Genomic DNA, 13,008 nt, shown 5'->3' on the forward strand with positions numbered 1-13,008 from the left:
TTACCATCACTTATATCTTCAGAAATGTTCTTGAATTCGCTGGCTATATATAGACATGTCCTGGTAGCTGATGGGATTACAAATCATCGATCTTCATGTGGATATGATATATCAGCAGCTGACTTTACATCGGACGATCTTGTTAGTGGCAATTCTGTAGTTCAGACTGAGCCATCTTCTTGTGCAGGTAAACTTTGATACTTCTTTTGTTTATTAACGTATTTATTTTACTATATAAATAGTCCAAATATAATTATCTATGTACTGGCATCTGTCAAAGTGTTTTGACATGAACTAAGCATATCACGTTTGATTGATACTTAAACAAATATTTTGATGGGCGAATTTTATGCATTAAAATGAAATTAGAGAACATACAATATAATCAGAAAGTCATTTGTTTGGATATTTCGTGATGCCCTACCCTTGATGGACAAGCTTACTTGTATACTTAATAATCATTATATACTACTTTCTCTGCAAACTAGCGATGTAACTAATTATAATTATTCAGCTACCAATTTCTGCGCTGATGATCCATGTGGCCAACATTTGTGTACAAACACACAATCTGGCTTTCTATGCACGTGCTCTGGTGGATACACGGGAACAAGATGCGAATTACCACCTGACAATTGTGAAGTAAATGAGTGTCAAAATGATGCAACATGTCTTAGTGGCAGTCATAATTACACATGTTTATGCAAACCTGGATATCGTGGAATCTTTTGTCAAACTCCACCAAGTAACAAAAATATAATTTCTTCTTCAAAATTATTATACTTTGAATAGCAAGAGTAGAAAGTCATGGCTATTGATTATTCAAAATTCAAAAGAGATATATGAACATATTTGAATATTTTGTCAATAAATTACAGTTTACATGTACGTATTTAGTGATGAGCGCAAAACAGTAGTTTAATAGTTCTTACATACTTTAAATTTTGCATAGAAGCTAAGTCTGGAAGCATTTTCATTTTTACACGAGCAAACAAAATTGATTTTCACAAATTGATGAAATTTAGTAAATGGTGGATGGAGTCCTTGGACAAGCTGGGGAGAATGTACATCAAGTTGTGACGGAGGTGTGAGGCAGAGAAACAGAACATGTGATAATCCTAGTCCAGGGCAATATGGCAAACAATGTGTTGGTGATGTGATGGAGCAGATTCAGTGTAATATAGATCCATGCAATAGTAAGATTTATATTATAGTTATTGTTAGTCTACATCATTTTTAGCGATAATTCGTCCGGTTTTGTCGCCTTATAAGAGACATTTATCTTAAGTTAAGTGAAGATTTTCTGCCGTAAATGCATAAAAATAATCAGTTTTAAAAATAATTAAAAAAAACAATAACATAATTATAAAGATATAAATTCAATTCGTGAAAAAAAGAATAAAAATTGTTAAAAATATTCGTGAATATTTATTTAATGAAAATAATGTGTACTCAATATATTGCTTCCAGGATTTCTTTTCATCGGAAATTAAATTGTTACAAACCAATGTTAGTGGTTCGAATATTAAAACTCCTCGTGTGATGTTTACTTTGTTCAATTTTTTTATTTAATACATTACAATACGAAGGTTATATCATTCCGATATTTATTATTTTGTAACATTTTTTCCACAACATGTTAGTATTGTTTTAAAAGATTGATGTATTTTTGGTTGTTTCTTATTTCAGTTACTAGTCCGTGTTTAAGCAATCCGTGTGAAACACACAGGTGTGTAGAGAAGTCAGGTGGTTTTTTATGTATATGCAGTCCCGGCTATACTGGTGATCTATGCCAAACCCCGATTGACCACTGTGAACCAAATCCTTGTCAAAACGGAGGTTCATGTCAAAATGGAGCGAACAACTTTACCTGTATTTGCCCTGAATCATTTCAAGGGAATCTATGTGATGAAGGTAAATTTGTAATTTAATGCATATCAATTGATTGAAACGTTTCCTGCGTTTAACACATTTGTCAAACTATCATTTTAATTGATAGTAATTTTTAAGTAAGTATATTTTACTAGACAGAATCAAATGCCATGTAAATTTTGTTCTTATACTCTTCTGAAATAAATGGAAAAGCGTTCAATTTAATTTTGTTTTATGTTTAAGAAACTGTTTCGTCATCATACTGGACCTCATGGTCACAATGTACAGTTACCTGTGGTGGCGGCGTTTCTATCAGGTCACGTGTCTGTGCGCACAATATCAGTTGTAATGAGCATATAGAGTCAAGATTGTGTAATAACGCTTCTTGTGCAGGTAAGAAATATTTTTATCGCTATTTTGAAGGAAAACAGCTATTTGGTTATCTTACTTTCTGTTGTTTAAAATGTGATCAATAAATCATATTAATTTATTTGACAATAAACTTTAATACTAATTTTCCTTTGAAAAATAAGGGAAGCATACAGTAACGACGAAACCTTTTTTTACACAGTTGATTTCTGCCAGTCATCGCCTTGTGGTACTAACCTTTGTATATCAAGTGAAGATGGATTTAAGTGTACTTGCGATGCTGGTTTTACCGGTGTAAGATGTGATACTCCTGTAGACTTTTGTGACGAAAATAGTTGTGAGCACGGACAATGTAGCAATAAAGCAACCGGATATGAATGTTTATGTGATGAAGGATATAATGGACATCTCTGTAATGTTCTAGAAGGTTTGTTTAATATATTTGTATCGTAGTTATTACGAAAACATATCATGTAGGAAAATAAAAGCTCTATTTTATACTTGTTTTCCTTAACAGTGTTGGGTTGATCTTACATTGAAATTCAATTATAAGAAAAAAGTTCTTTAAATTTAACAATGTCTACGCTTTTTATTACACGTTTATAATTTCATTATTGTACGAGGATTGTCATATTTTAATAATCGATAGGTTTTGTAGGTTGTGTCTGTTTTTAGAATAAATTATTTCTGACACATGTTTTAATGAATGTTATTGTTGTTTTGTTTAGAAACTGTTGGTTGGGGTTTATGGTCTGAATGGACTGTGTGTAATTCTACATGTGGTTTAGGACAAAGACAAAGAAACAGAATGTGTGATAATCCACCTCCTATACAAGGTGGTGAAACATGTGACGGAGATGGAGAAGAAACCGAAGCATGTTATACAGACTGTTATGGTACCGTTCTTAAACTTTAAATTAATATACAAACTCTTGTCTCGTGATCGGTAAAAGTGTCAGTTACAAAAAGTGTAAAAAGACACGTTTTTTTCTTTCAAACTACTTAAGCTGATAGTTATCTTTAAGCATAATATATATCATATATGGTAACATGTTTCTAAAATCGATTTGCAAGACATCAAATTCTCCAAAGAAAGATTGTTGACAGATTGATTGTTTGCCTGTTTTAGATGCATGCTCATCTAATCCTTGTGGAGACATACACAAATGTATATCTGATGGTACTGGGTATAAATGCCAATGTAAAGACGGATACACAGGTTTAGATTGCTCATTAGCACCTGATAATTGTCAACCAAACCCTTGTGGAAACTCTGGTAATTGTGTAAGCATGTCCGACGGTTTTATCTGTACGTGTGTTAATGGCTTCAGTGGATCTACGTGTGATATCATACTAGGTGTGTAAACACTTTATCTAGTCAGTATGCATTAACATTTCCTTTTTGTATACATTAAAAGCATGTATGTATTTTGCAACGATAATTCTATATCACTAAAAATGAAACACTAATTAAAAGAAGATGTTCTCGAAGCCTTTATTGCTAGCGATAATTAACAGTGACATTTTATGCCTTTATACTTCATGTTTAGATCCATGGGAAATAATATTTAATTATTGTTTAATTTAAATTGAAGACAAAAGTGTTTGGGAACCATGGTCAGGATGGAGCTCGTGCAGTGTGACATGTGGTAAGGGAGTACAAAGTCGCCAAAGGGAATGTAAGCTTGGTACCAATGGAAATGAGTGTTCTGGATATAACACAGAGGAAAGAGTATGTGATGAAGATTCGTGTCCAAGTAAGATTTGATTATATGTGAAATAATTTAAGCAAAATAGTTACATTTTCATATATTTCCTATATGGACAATTTATGCGTTAAATACGAATAAAGAGATACATGTATGAATATCAGGTCAGTCATATGGATACATGTTACATTATTCTATTTCTTAGTCTAGTTCACCAGTGTTTTAACTGTATATATTCGGTTCATTTATGTTTTTTCTTTAGGCATTAAATGTTTGGTCAAAATGATTTTCTAGCACATATTTGTGTTCTTTATTTTTCAACAACACATAATTGTACTTTTTATTTCTCGACAAAAAAAATAATCTCTTATTTGTTTTGCAAACAATTCAATATCTATAATTCATTTCTACTAACAGTATGTCCGGTGTTAAAAAGGACATATGGAATGGTAAAAACGTGTGAAAAAACTGAAGAGGTCATTACTTGTACACTGAGATGTCTTCCTGGATATTTTCCACCAAACAGTACATATAGCTCAGAGAACTGGACAGTTGTTTATCAATGCAGTCCGTTCTCGTTCTATACCTGGAATATGACTGATGTTTCGCCATCATGTACAAGTATGAAAATATGCATATTACATAAACACATAAATCAAACTGTAAATAGCATGATAAAGATTTCAAAACCTTTTGTTATTAAAATGTTTTTTAATATACATTAGTATACTAGAGCCGCTTCTAGTCTACATATTTGAAACAATACGGTATTAAATTTTCTTCAAACGTCTTGATCCACCTGGTGTATGTTGTCTAGAGTTAAATCTATTGTATCATTCCGATATTACCAACCAATTGAAGTTATAGTTTAATCTCATTAATTATTTTCAAACAACCTATAGCATTATTATATTGCCGACAAGCTCGAATATACATATAATTTCTTATTGTATTTACAGGGGAATCCGTTAGGCCACGTCGCATAAATGCTGTCGCTTCAATGCGGATTTCCCCGCACATTTCTTGTGAAAAATCGTCTGCATACGAAGTGGGTGTGCGAAATATCGTGTCTGGTTCTGTTTGTCATCGTGGGATCAGCTGTAAAGCCAATGCAGACGTTACTCAATGTGGCAACAGAAAAAGGCGCCAAACAACCGCAGATAATAGCGAAATCGCATTCACTTTTACGTTTGAGTTCGACAATGGAACTGACTCTGGTAATATTAAATATAGCAGTATATGTAACTAAATCAGTTATGTGTATGCATCTCACATAAAATGATATATTAAGCTCATGTTTGATATTTGAAAATACCGATATTTACTATATATTCCCTTTTTATTTATTTTGAATACACGTAGAGAAGGTATATTACACTTTAAAGATATGCAATGCTATTCTTGAGTAAAATATTTTTATCACAGAAATTTATTGAAATCTCAGAATTTCTTACTGAATATGTCCAATTTGAGAATAAAGAAAAAACTATGTTAAGGAAGCTGCGTTCCCTATTACGGGACAAGAGAAGTTGGTCCTTTAAAAATCTGCCAGTTTTTTTAAGGATACTATAATTTCATATTGTATTTAAAAAAACTGGGGCTTTTGTAAGAAAGGACCTTATTGATTTAATTAGTAAAAGGGGATGCAGCTTGCTTCCATAACATTGTATATCGATTCTCTTATTCAATTAGATCTAATATCCAGTAAAAATTTTATAGAGTTGAATATTTCTGCAATGAAAGTATTTACCCAAATATGAGCATAGTACATGTATATCTTTAAAATATATGTCTGAGATTAAATAAAAGAGGAATAAAACAAATACTAACCAAGATCTTGTTGAATGCAGTATGTAAACATATTTTTATCAAAATTTAACATTTGCTTGTTATAAACAGTTAAAAATTCTACTGACGTTGTCGATATATAAAGATGGAAGTCAAGTCTTCACATCAAAATAATTGCTTCATTGGTTGAACATACAATGAGATCAAAATATACATTTAGTAAAACATCACTGTTTCTTTAAATTAGGTAACAACAATATGACAGACTACTGGGATACAATTGAAGACTCTCTTTCACCATTATCAACAAACTCTGGTGACTGGTTGGGAGTTGTAATAGATGGTGTTACATATGTAGCAGATACAGCAAATATAACCAAAGAAGCGAGTCTTGAATGTAGTAGTGGATACTTTTTACAGGATGAAAATGACATTTGCGGTATTAATTACTTATACCGAACACATTTATTTAGTCTTTGATTTATCACACCATCAATGTTTTTATTTCCGGAAAACCTTCTATATTTACCAAAGTAATGATTAAATATAACAAAAAAGTAGAAGATAGAAAGCGAAATCCTAAATTCGTAATTCCTGCTTTTCTAATATTAGTTTTTCTGTATAATTTGTTCGTACTAAAAGCTAGTGTAACTTATTTCTATTTGAGACCTTCATATCCTATAGCATTTAATTTTTAAAATGATAAATGCCTTTACCCTATAAACATTTTTCAAAGAATAACTATTTCTAAATATGACAATAGAACATAGTATTGAAAAGTATCGTAATTATGAATTTTGAACAGTTGGTTGTTCTCCCGGCACAATGTATGATGCTAGACATGGTTACTGTATCTCGTGCCCATTTGGAACTTACCAGGAACTCGCAGCCCAAAGCTCGTGTGTATCATGTCCAGATGGCTACACGACAAACATCACTGGTAGCTACGATCAGTACGACTGCTATTGTAAGTCAATCAAAATGGAGGAGTATAAAATTTATTGAAAATTGATTACATAGAAATATTAAATAATTTCAAATAACGAATTCATTATAATACTTTAAATTTTTAAATTAAACTCTAATTTATTCGTGTTATTACCATGAACAATGTAACAACTACCAATTGTGTTCATGTATTTGGTTTGGACTTTGTTACAATTACTTTTTATAAATAGGATAAATGTACAGTGCTACAATTAGCCAAGTATCTTATACTAGTTGACATAAGCTGTGTGACATTTACCTTTAGAACTAGTAATGTTGGACATAAGTGAGTAATATTTGCCTGCAAAAATGTATTAATTAATGAGCATAGATTGAGCTACAATGACCATAAGCAAAAGATATGCGCCGTGTTACAATTAAGATATGGGTCGTATATATTGGAAAGTCCTTTGTTACAGTTATCGGCAGAATTTGTATTATTTTACATTAACTGTTTTATAGTAACCAGTATATAACATAATAAGGAGCATGAAATGTCTTGCAATTATATGCAGGAGTTACTGCTTCAAGTGGTACTCGAGACCATATAACAAGACAGTATGTGCATTAGCTTGTCTTCGGATATCTAGATATTTTCACATCCATGTCATCTAGACTTCCATCTTAAAACATGTTCGTCATAGCATTAGATCGGGTTTGATTATGTTTTATAATTTGTGACATTTGGAGCCGTATTTGTATGTTTTATCTTCATTATTATCCAATTCGATTTTTTTATTTCAGATTCAGAAGAAACAGAAAACAATGGTAGGAATATTTTTTGTCAGAACAATAATGAGAGGGCTTGGTTAGGCAATGTCTTTATAAACTACTCACAAACCGTAATAGAATCAAAAACTTATTAATGGAAAAGTTTTAGGTGTTATATAAAAAAATGAATTGATCAGCTGGGCTTTTTACAAAATCTGATATATGTCTTTAAATTCAATACTCAATCTTTAAATTATTTCTTACAAATCTTCAGGTGACAATGACGATATAGATGTTATAATTGGTGCAGCAGTAGGAGGATGTATTTTTGCTATACTTGTAGTTATTATCGGAATCAAAATCAAGATGAAAAGGTAGGCTATTAAATGACGCTTGGCAATATGTGCTGTTTTTGATATGTTTACCGGAACCTGATGAATAAAATAGTAAATCCAGTTGTTTCTGGATCACCCCTCGTATAATGCATATCATGCAAATCGAACGAGAGGTCTACCATGATAATGTATGTGCATATGTTATATGGTAATCATAAAATCGTTGAGATTGACCCTTTGAATGCCTTATACTTAGCGTATGATAATTAATGATAATAAGTTAAAGAACTTTCGGAGAAAAAGAGATCCCTCTAGGGCAATAAAGTAAAAAAGTAAAAAATTGCAAACTTTGTTCCATTGAGGTGTTTCTTGATAAATGACGAACTTTTTTATTATTTCTTACATTCCTGCAGTCTTCCATCTTAAGCACTAAAAAAAGTGTGGCCAATGAGCCCAAACGACGAAAACAATATATGACTATGAAATTTCGGTTTATAAACTGATTAGTAGTGGTTAACTCCAAATAAGATAGATGTATACGGTTAATAAACCCAATGTTTATATCTGAGGCTTTACAAAACTGATTTATTCTTACAGGGTTCAAAAGAAAAACAGAATCAACAATTCAACTGTAACACTGAATGAAAAGAAACTGGAGAGACAGAAAACATCTACCAGCATTCAGAGTACATCACATATACCTATATCTGTAGCGGACATTGAATAGTTTAACAGTTATACCTCAAGCAATACAGGATATTGATATAAAGTTACACATGATATTGATAAGAGTTAACAGTTTATATATTACAGTTAATGACTATGCGTAAGTGTGCAATACCATGTGATTATTTTAAGATATTATAATTATAAATTAATGTGTAGCGGGTATTGATGTTAGGATTTTTTATTATTTCAACAATCGTAAATGTATTTGTTTATAATTTGTATCGTTTTTATGTAGATGAATAATTCTCATAATCTTATATCGTACAATTCATTTATGCCTTAAAAACGAATAAATTTTTGTTTCTTAAAATGGACACTGAAATTTAAGCATTTAAAATAAGGCGTTAGAGGCATTTAGATGTTTGTAACCTGAAGAAAATAGCGTAACGTGTAAAATAGATTGTTATAAAAGTAGCAAAATATAAACAAAGATGTATTTGTACAAACTACTTGATCACTATGATTGTACGATTTGCCACAGAGCTTCTGAAGAAAAACGTTCAGTTAATTAGTCAGAGCTTTTGATAATAGACATTTCTGAAGTATAATCGGCCTATAACAGATCTCAACATTGTTTTGTTTTTAATTTTTGTTTGGTTGGGGGAGGGGAGGGGGCGGATATTACGTTTTGGTTGATTAATTTTCAATAACGTTTTAAATAAATACCTTTCATGGTATCAAGTCAAACAATTGTTTGAATTGATCATAGCATAATCAGTATTTTATTTATGTGGTTTATACTTTTACATCAGTTTTATTATACGGTTTGTATATTATTGTAAAACTTACATTATTTTAACAATATTATGTTAGCTAATATATATCAGTTACAACATTCATTTATATCATTTCGAACAATGTTATAGACAATTTGATGTTACAATTATTTCATCATTCCAGAAGAAGTAAAGGACGTGAAACTTTTGAAAATTAGACTAGTTCAGTAGTACCTTAATATGAACAATACTTCTGCGAGTAAAATAAAATAAACATTTTAAAAGATTTCTGCTTTCTGTTATACAGTCATGTTTTCATCATACGGAATACAAGTTCATATTAAAACAGTCAAACAAAGTGTAATCAAAATATAGTCTAGCCTGTAATATCAAAATTTGCACAGTACATTGTAAATTTTTACAGACGCGTAAGACACAATCGATGTTATATAAAATGTTTTGGCTGCTAGCGATATATTTCTTATTTCTCTAGTACACAATATATAACAGAAGACAATTATATTTTCGTTTTGTTTCACTTTTATTTTATTTTTTATCTTTGTTAACATAATTACATTGAAATGTATTTCTGTGTTTTTGTTTGTTTGTTTTTTTTGTTGTTGTTTTTTTTGTTGTTGTTGTTTTTTTCGATTGTTTTTTGTTTTTCTTGTTTTCGACATTTTATTTGTCATAACGGTCTTTCTACATGCGAGCTTACTTTAATAAAGCATGAGTATTTTCTATGACGTTGAGCGTGTTGAAACATTTTCCACTTCACATGCCGTACAGGAACTGCATGGATTGTTCCTTTGTATGCATCGGAAAATTAGATTCCGAAAACACTTCTATAAAATGGGAAACAAATTTACTACTCATTTGTATCAACACTTTAGAATGGTCGGCCATTCTTTTAAACATATAACAATTCAGCCAATTGAAAAAAAATATTTACGATTCTGATACATCGTTTAGTTTTAAAGTAAAAGCCAGACACTTAGCTGAATTAAAATGGGTTAAACATTTACAAACCCTTTTTCCTCTTGGCCTTTATGGCAATATCTTTCAACAAGGTAATATTTCTAAAGATTCCAGTATTTATGTTTTTTATATTTCTTAACATACGGAAACGGGAATCTCGATTTATGGAATACATAAAAATGTAGATAAAAAATAACTATGTATCCGATTTAAATAACATCTTGATGCGGGTAGACATGCTATGTTATCATGTCTTATCTCTCTTTCTTTTCGGACTCTTAAAATTTTAGACAAAGGAGCTGATAGCTTAGTTATTGAAACCGATCCTTTGCAGCCTATCTTATACAAACTTTTACACAGCATAGATTAAGACCTCGTATCGACACCACCGCTGAACATGACAGGCACTTTCTTAAAGTTACTTTTCTAAACAAAGGTATTGATTTCATCGATATGCCTAGTATTTTTCATAAAAAACGCGGTACCGACTCGATTCCTAAATATTTCAAAAACACTGAGATTCCCATAACTTGCTAAAAATATCAATTGACTGTCAGAAATACCATATTCAATTTCAACAAAGTTGTCTCAGACCTAGACGTAAAGACTAATACACCAACTGGTTGAGACTGCAAAAGTTCAAAATTCTGTAATTTGGATTTTGGCCATATAATCACTGGTAATTTTGATATTACAAACGGCAAGAGAATCCGTAAATAATTTCTTAAAGAACCGAAATATAGAATTTCTTCCGATATATATTTTTAATTAAATTATTTGAGACAGATTTCCCCTTGAAGTGATATATAATTCATGTTTTTCTATCAATAACTCTCACGACAATAACTGCAGTGCACAAATTTTTTGGACAACCCTCGTATTATTCCTGCCAGAGGCTTGCGTAATATAAACCTATTCATCTCGTCCATAAATTAAGGTTTTAACTCTCATCCCGGTCCCGTTTTCCTGTTTTCGCCGTATTTTACCACGTTTCTATTCGATGAACATTATGTGTTCAGTAGTTCTGTTTGTTTGAATGTTGTCTCCGCTGTGTTAACATTCGACCATTTTGACTACAAAATTATCAATAACATCTCTCAATATTGTACTGGTGATAATCTAGCCCTTATCTAATCTCTATAATTATTAATGACTCTCATTTTTTATGATTTGTTGTCACCTTGAAACAAGGTGAAAACGTTTTCTTCCGTTTATACCTGTTATCAAGAAGATGAGGATGTATGCAGGTCCAACAAAATGAATATTGAACTACTGGAAAAAGCGGTCGCTAACAAAATTACCACTTAACTAATCCTCTATATTAGACATACAAAATATAAAAAAAAACTTGCATCAAAATTGTTTCGAAAACCGTTTCAAATTTATCTGCCAGTTTCAAATGTTATAAATAGTTAATATTTCATTTACGGTCACAAATATTTTAAAATTGTCTTTATGCAAACATAAAAAAGATAGATCAAATCATATTAATGGCACATATGTTCATGAATGAAAGGTACTGAAAATAAAACGATAAATCGTTTCATGCAAACTTGTTTGGTTAAGATATGAAGCTTTTTTTTTTCGGATCAGCCATTTGCATAATTTGTAGAAAGGTTGATTAAATATGATCATAAATACGTCAAAAGGAAACTGCTGAGTGCGGATTTAATCAAGTATGATTAAGAATAACCCAAGGAAAGGAATAAAACCTTAAGAATTATGCATGGCATTGTCGTAAAGAAGACTGAGTTCACGCAATTTCAAGCCATCGATTCATTTACATATTTTCGATACCTTACGAACATTTAAATGTACAAGCGGGCCAAAAATAATTTTGGGTTGAAAAGAATCTATGCCAATCAAAAAATAAAGTTCTGCAATAAATCCGATAAAAGCAAATGAAGCAAATATTATATCAATCCTTTACAAATTAAAACTGGATATACTTGAAATATTTCAAGAGAGAACGAACAGATAGAAATGATTTCGTTTCTGTGTCGATTGAAAGTCTTGTTTCAGCCAATGATTTGAAGAAAAAGAAACGTAACATATATGACATGCTTAGCATTTTTAATACATTTAGACAATAATGTTGCATAATATTTGAAAATTTTGTTTTTATTGTTTGACATGATTTTCTTTCTATATGTGCCATCCGTAACAAAAACGAACAATTTAATTGCCATGTTTAGTATATAATTATGTTTGATGAGACACATGTAAATATCTTAGTTAAATAACTTCTTTTCTTCCTCCTTTTCTTCATCTTCGTCTTCTTCTTCTATAGCTTTAATATACATGTGCGTAAAAATTGAACTTTCTGATCTAAAACAAGCAAACATCACATCCTGTAATAGAAATTATTGGAAAAAACATGTATTTAGCGTCTCATTTCTATAGTAAAGTTTTAGTTGTAGTTTTAACGAAATAGTCTCAATACTTATAATAAACGTAAGTTACAGACATCTCAGGTGCATGCCAATATTCATAAACTTGAGTAAGACCTGTATAAGAATCTAGTCTAAAACATTGAATTTTGAAATACGTTCATGCAGACAATCTGTGCTGCAAGTTAAATGCGCCCTATTTTATCATTTTAAGACACGAACATCTATAAAAGATTTGAACTTTGAGAAAATCAATAATAACGTATATTTTTCAATTTAATTAAGTTTAACTGCCTTTTCTTTATATTCTTTGTAGGTATTGGATGAGTACACTTTTTAAATTATGAAATAATATACTTCAAATTTTGTTAACGTATGAGGGACTCCACTGAGGTTTAAAAGCCTAAAAACATAACATTTGACT

At 30.8% G+C, this 13,008-nt stretch overlaps 1 protein-coding gene across 1 annotated transcript; it reads left to right on the forward strand.

Moving 5' to 3' along the window:
* Nucleotides 1-2: 2 nt before the first annotated feature.
* Nucleotides 3-10,189, forward strand: LOC132758660 (neurogenic locus notch homolog protein 1-like). Its single transcript, XM_060750349.1, has 16 exons — nucleotides 3-187; nucleotides 515-745; nucleotides 1,026-1,196; nucleotides 1,690-1,914; nucleotides 2,116-2,265; nucleotides 2,444-2,668; nucleotides 2,970-3,137; nucleotides 3,371-3,598; nucleotides 3,837-3,998; nucleotides 4,368-4,571; nucleotides 4,910-5,167; nucleotides 5,986-6,177; nucleotides 6,544-6,705; nucleotides 7,470-7,493; nucleotides 7,711-7,810; nucleotides 8,369-10,189. Exons 1-16 carry the CDS (start codon nucleotides 25-27, stop codon nucleotides 8,496-8,498), a joined length of 2,793 nt encoding a protein of 930 aa, XP_060606332.1. The 5' UTR covers nucleotides 3-24; the 3' UTR covers nucleotides 8,499-10,189.
* Nucleotides 10,190-13,008: the final 2,819 nt, after the last annotated feature.

The sequence above is a fragment of the Ruditapes philippinarum genome, unplaced genomic scaffold (genome assembly GCF_026571515.1).
Source record: "Ruditapes philippinarum isolate M1 unplaced genomic scaffold, ASM2657151v2 ctg1726_1_1_1_1, whole genome shotgun sequence".
Classification (NCBI taxonomy): Eukaryota; Metazoa; Mollusca; class Bivalvia; order Venerida; family Veneridae; genus Ruditapes; species Ruditapes philippinarum.

What these genes read in the sequence shown, in the direction of transcription:
- LOC132758660 (XM_060750349.1), top strand. Translation starts at nt 25, where the DNA reads ATGTTCTTGAATTCGCTGGCTATATATAGACATGTCCTGGTAGCTGAT. An exon ending in TGAGCCATCTTCTTGTGCAG is followed by an intron (nt 188 to 514) that starts GTAAACTTTGAT and finishes ATAATTATTCAG; the next exon opens with CTACCAATTTCTGCGCTGAT. An exon ending in TAATATAGATCCATGCAATA is followed by an intron (nt 1,197 to 1,689) that starts GTAAGATTTATA and finishes TTCTTATTTCAG; the next exon opens with TTACTAGTCCGTGTTTAAGC.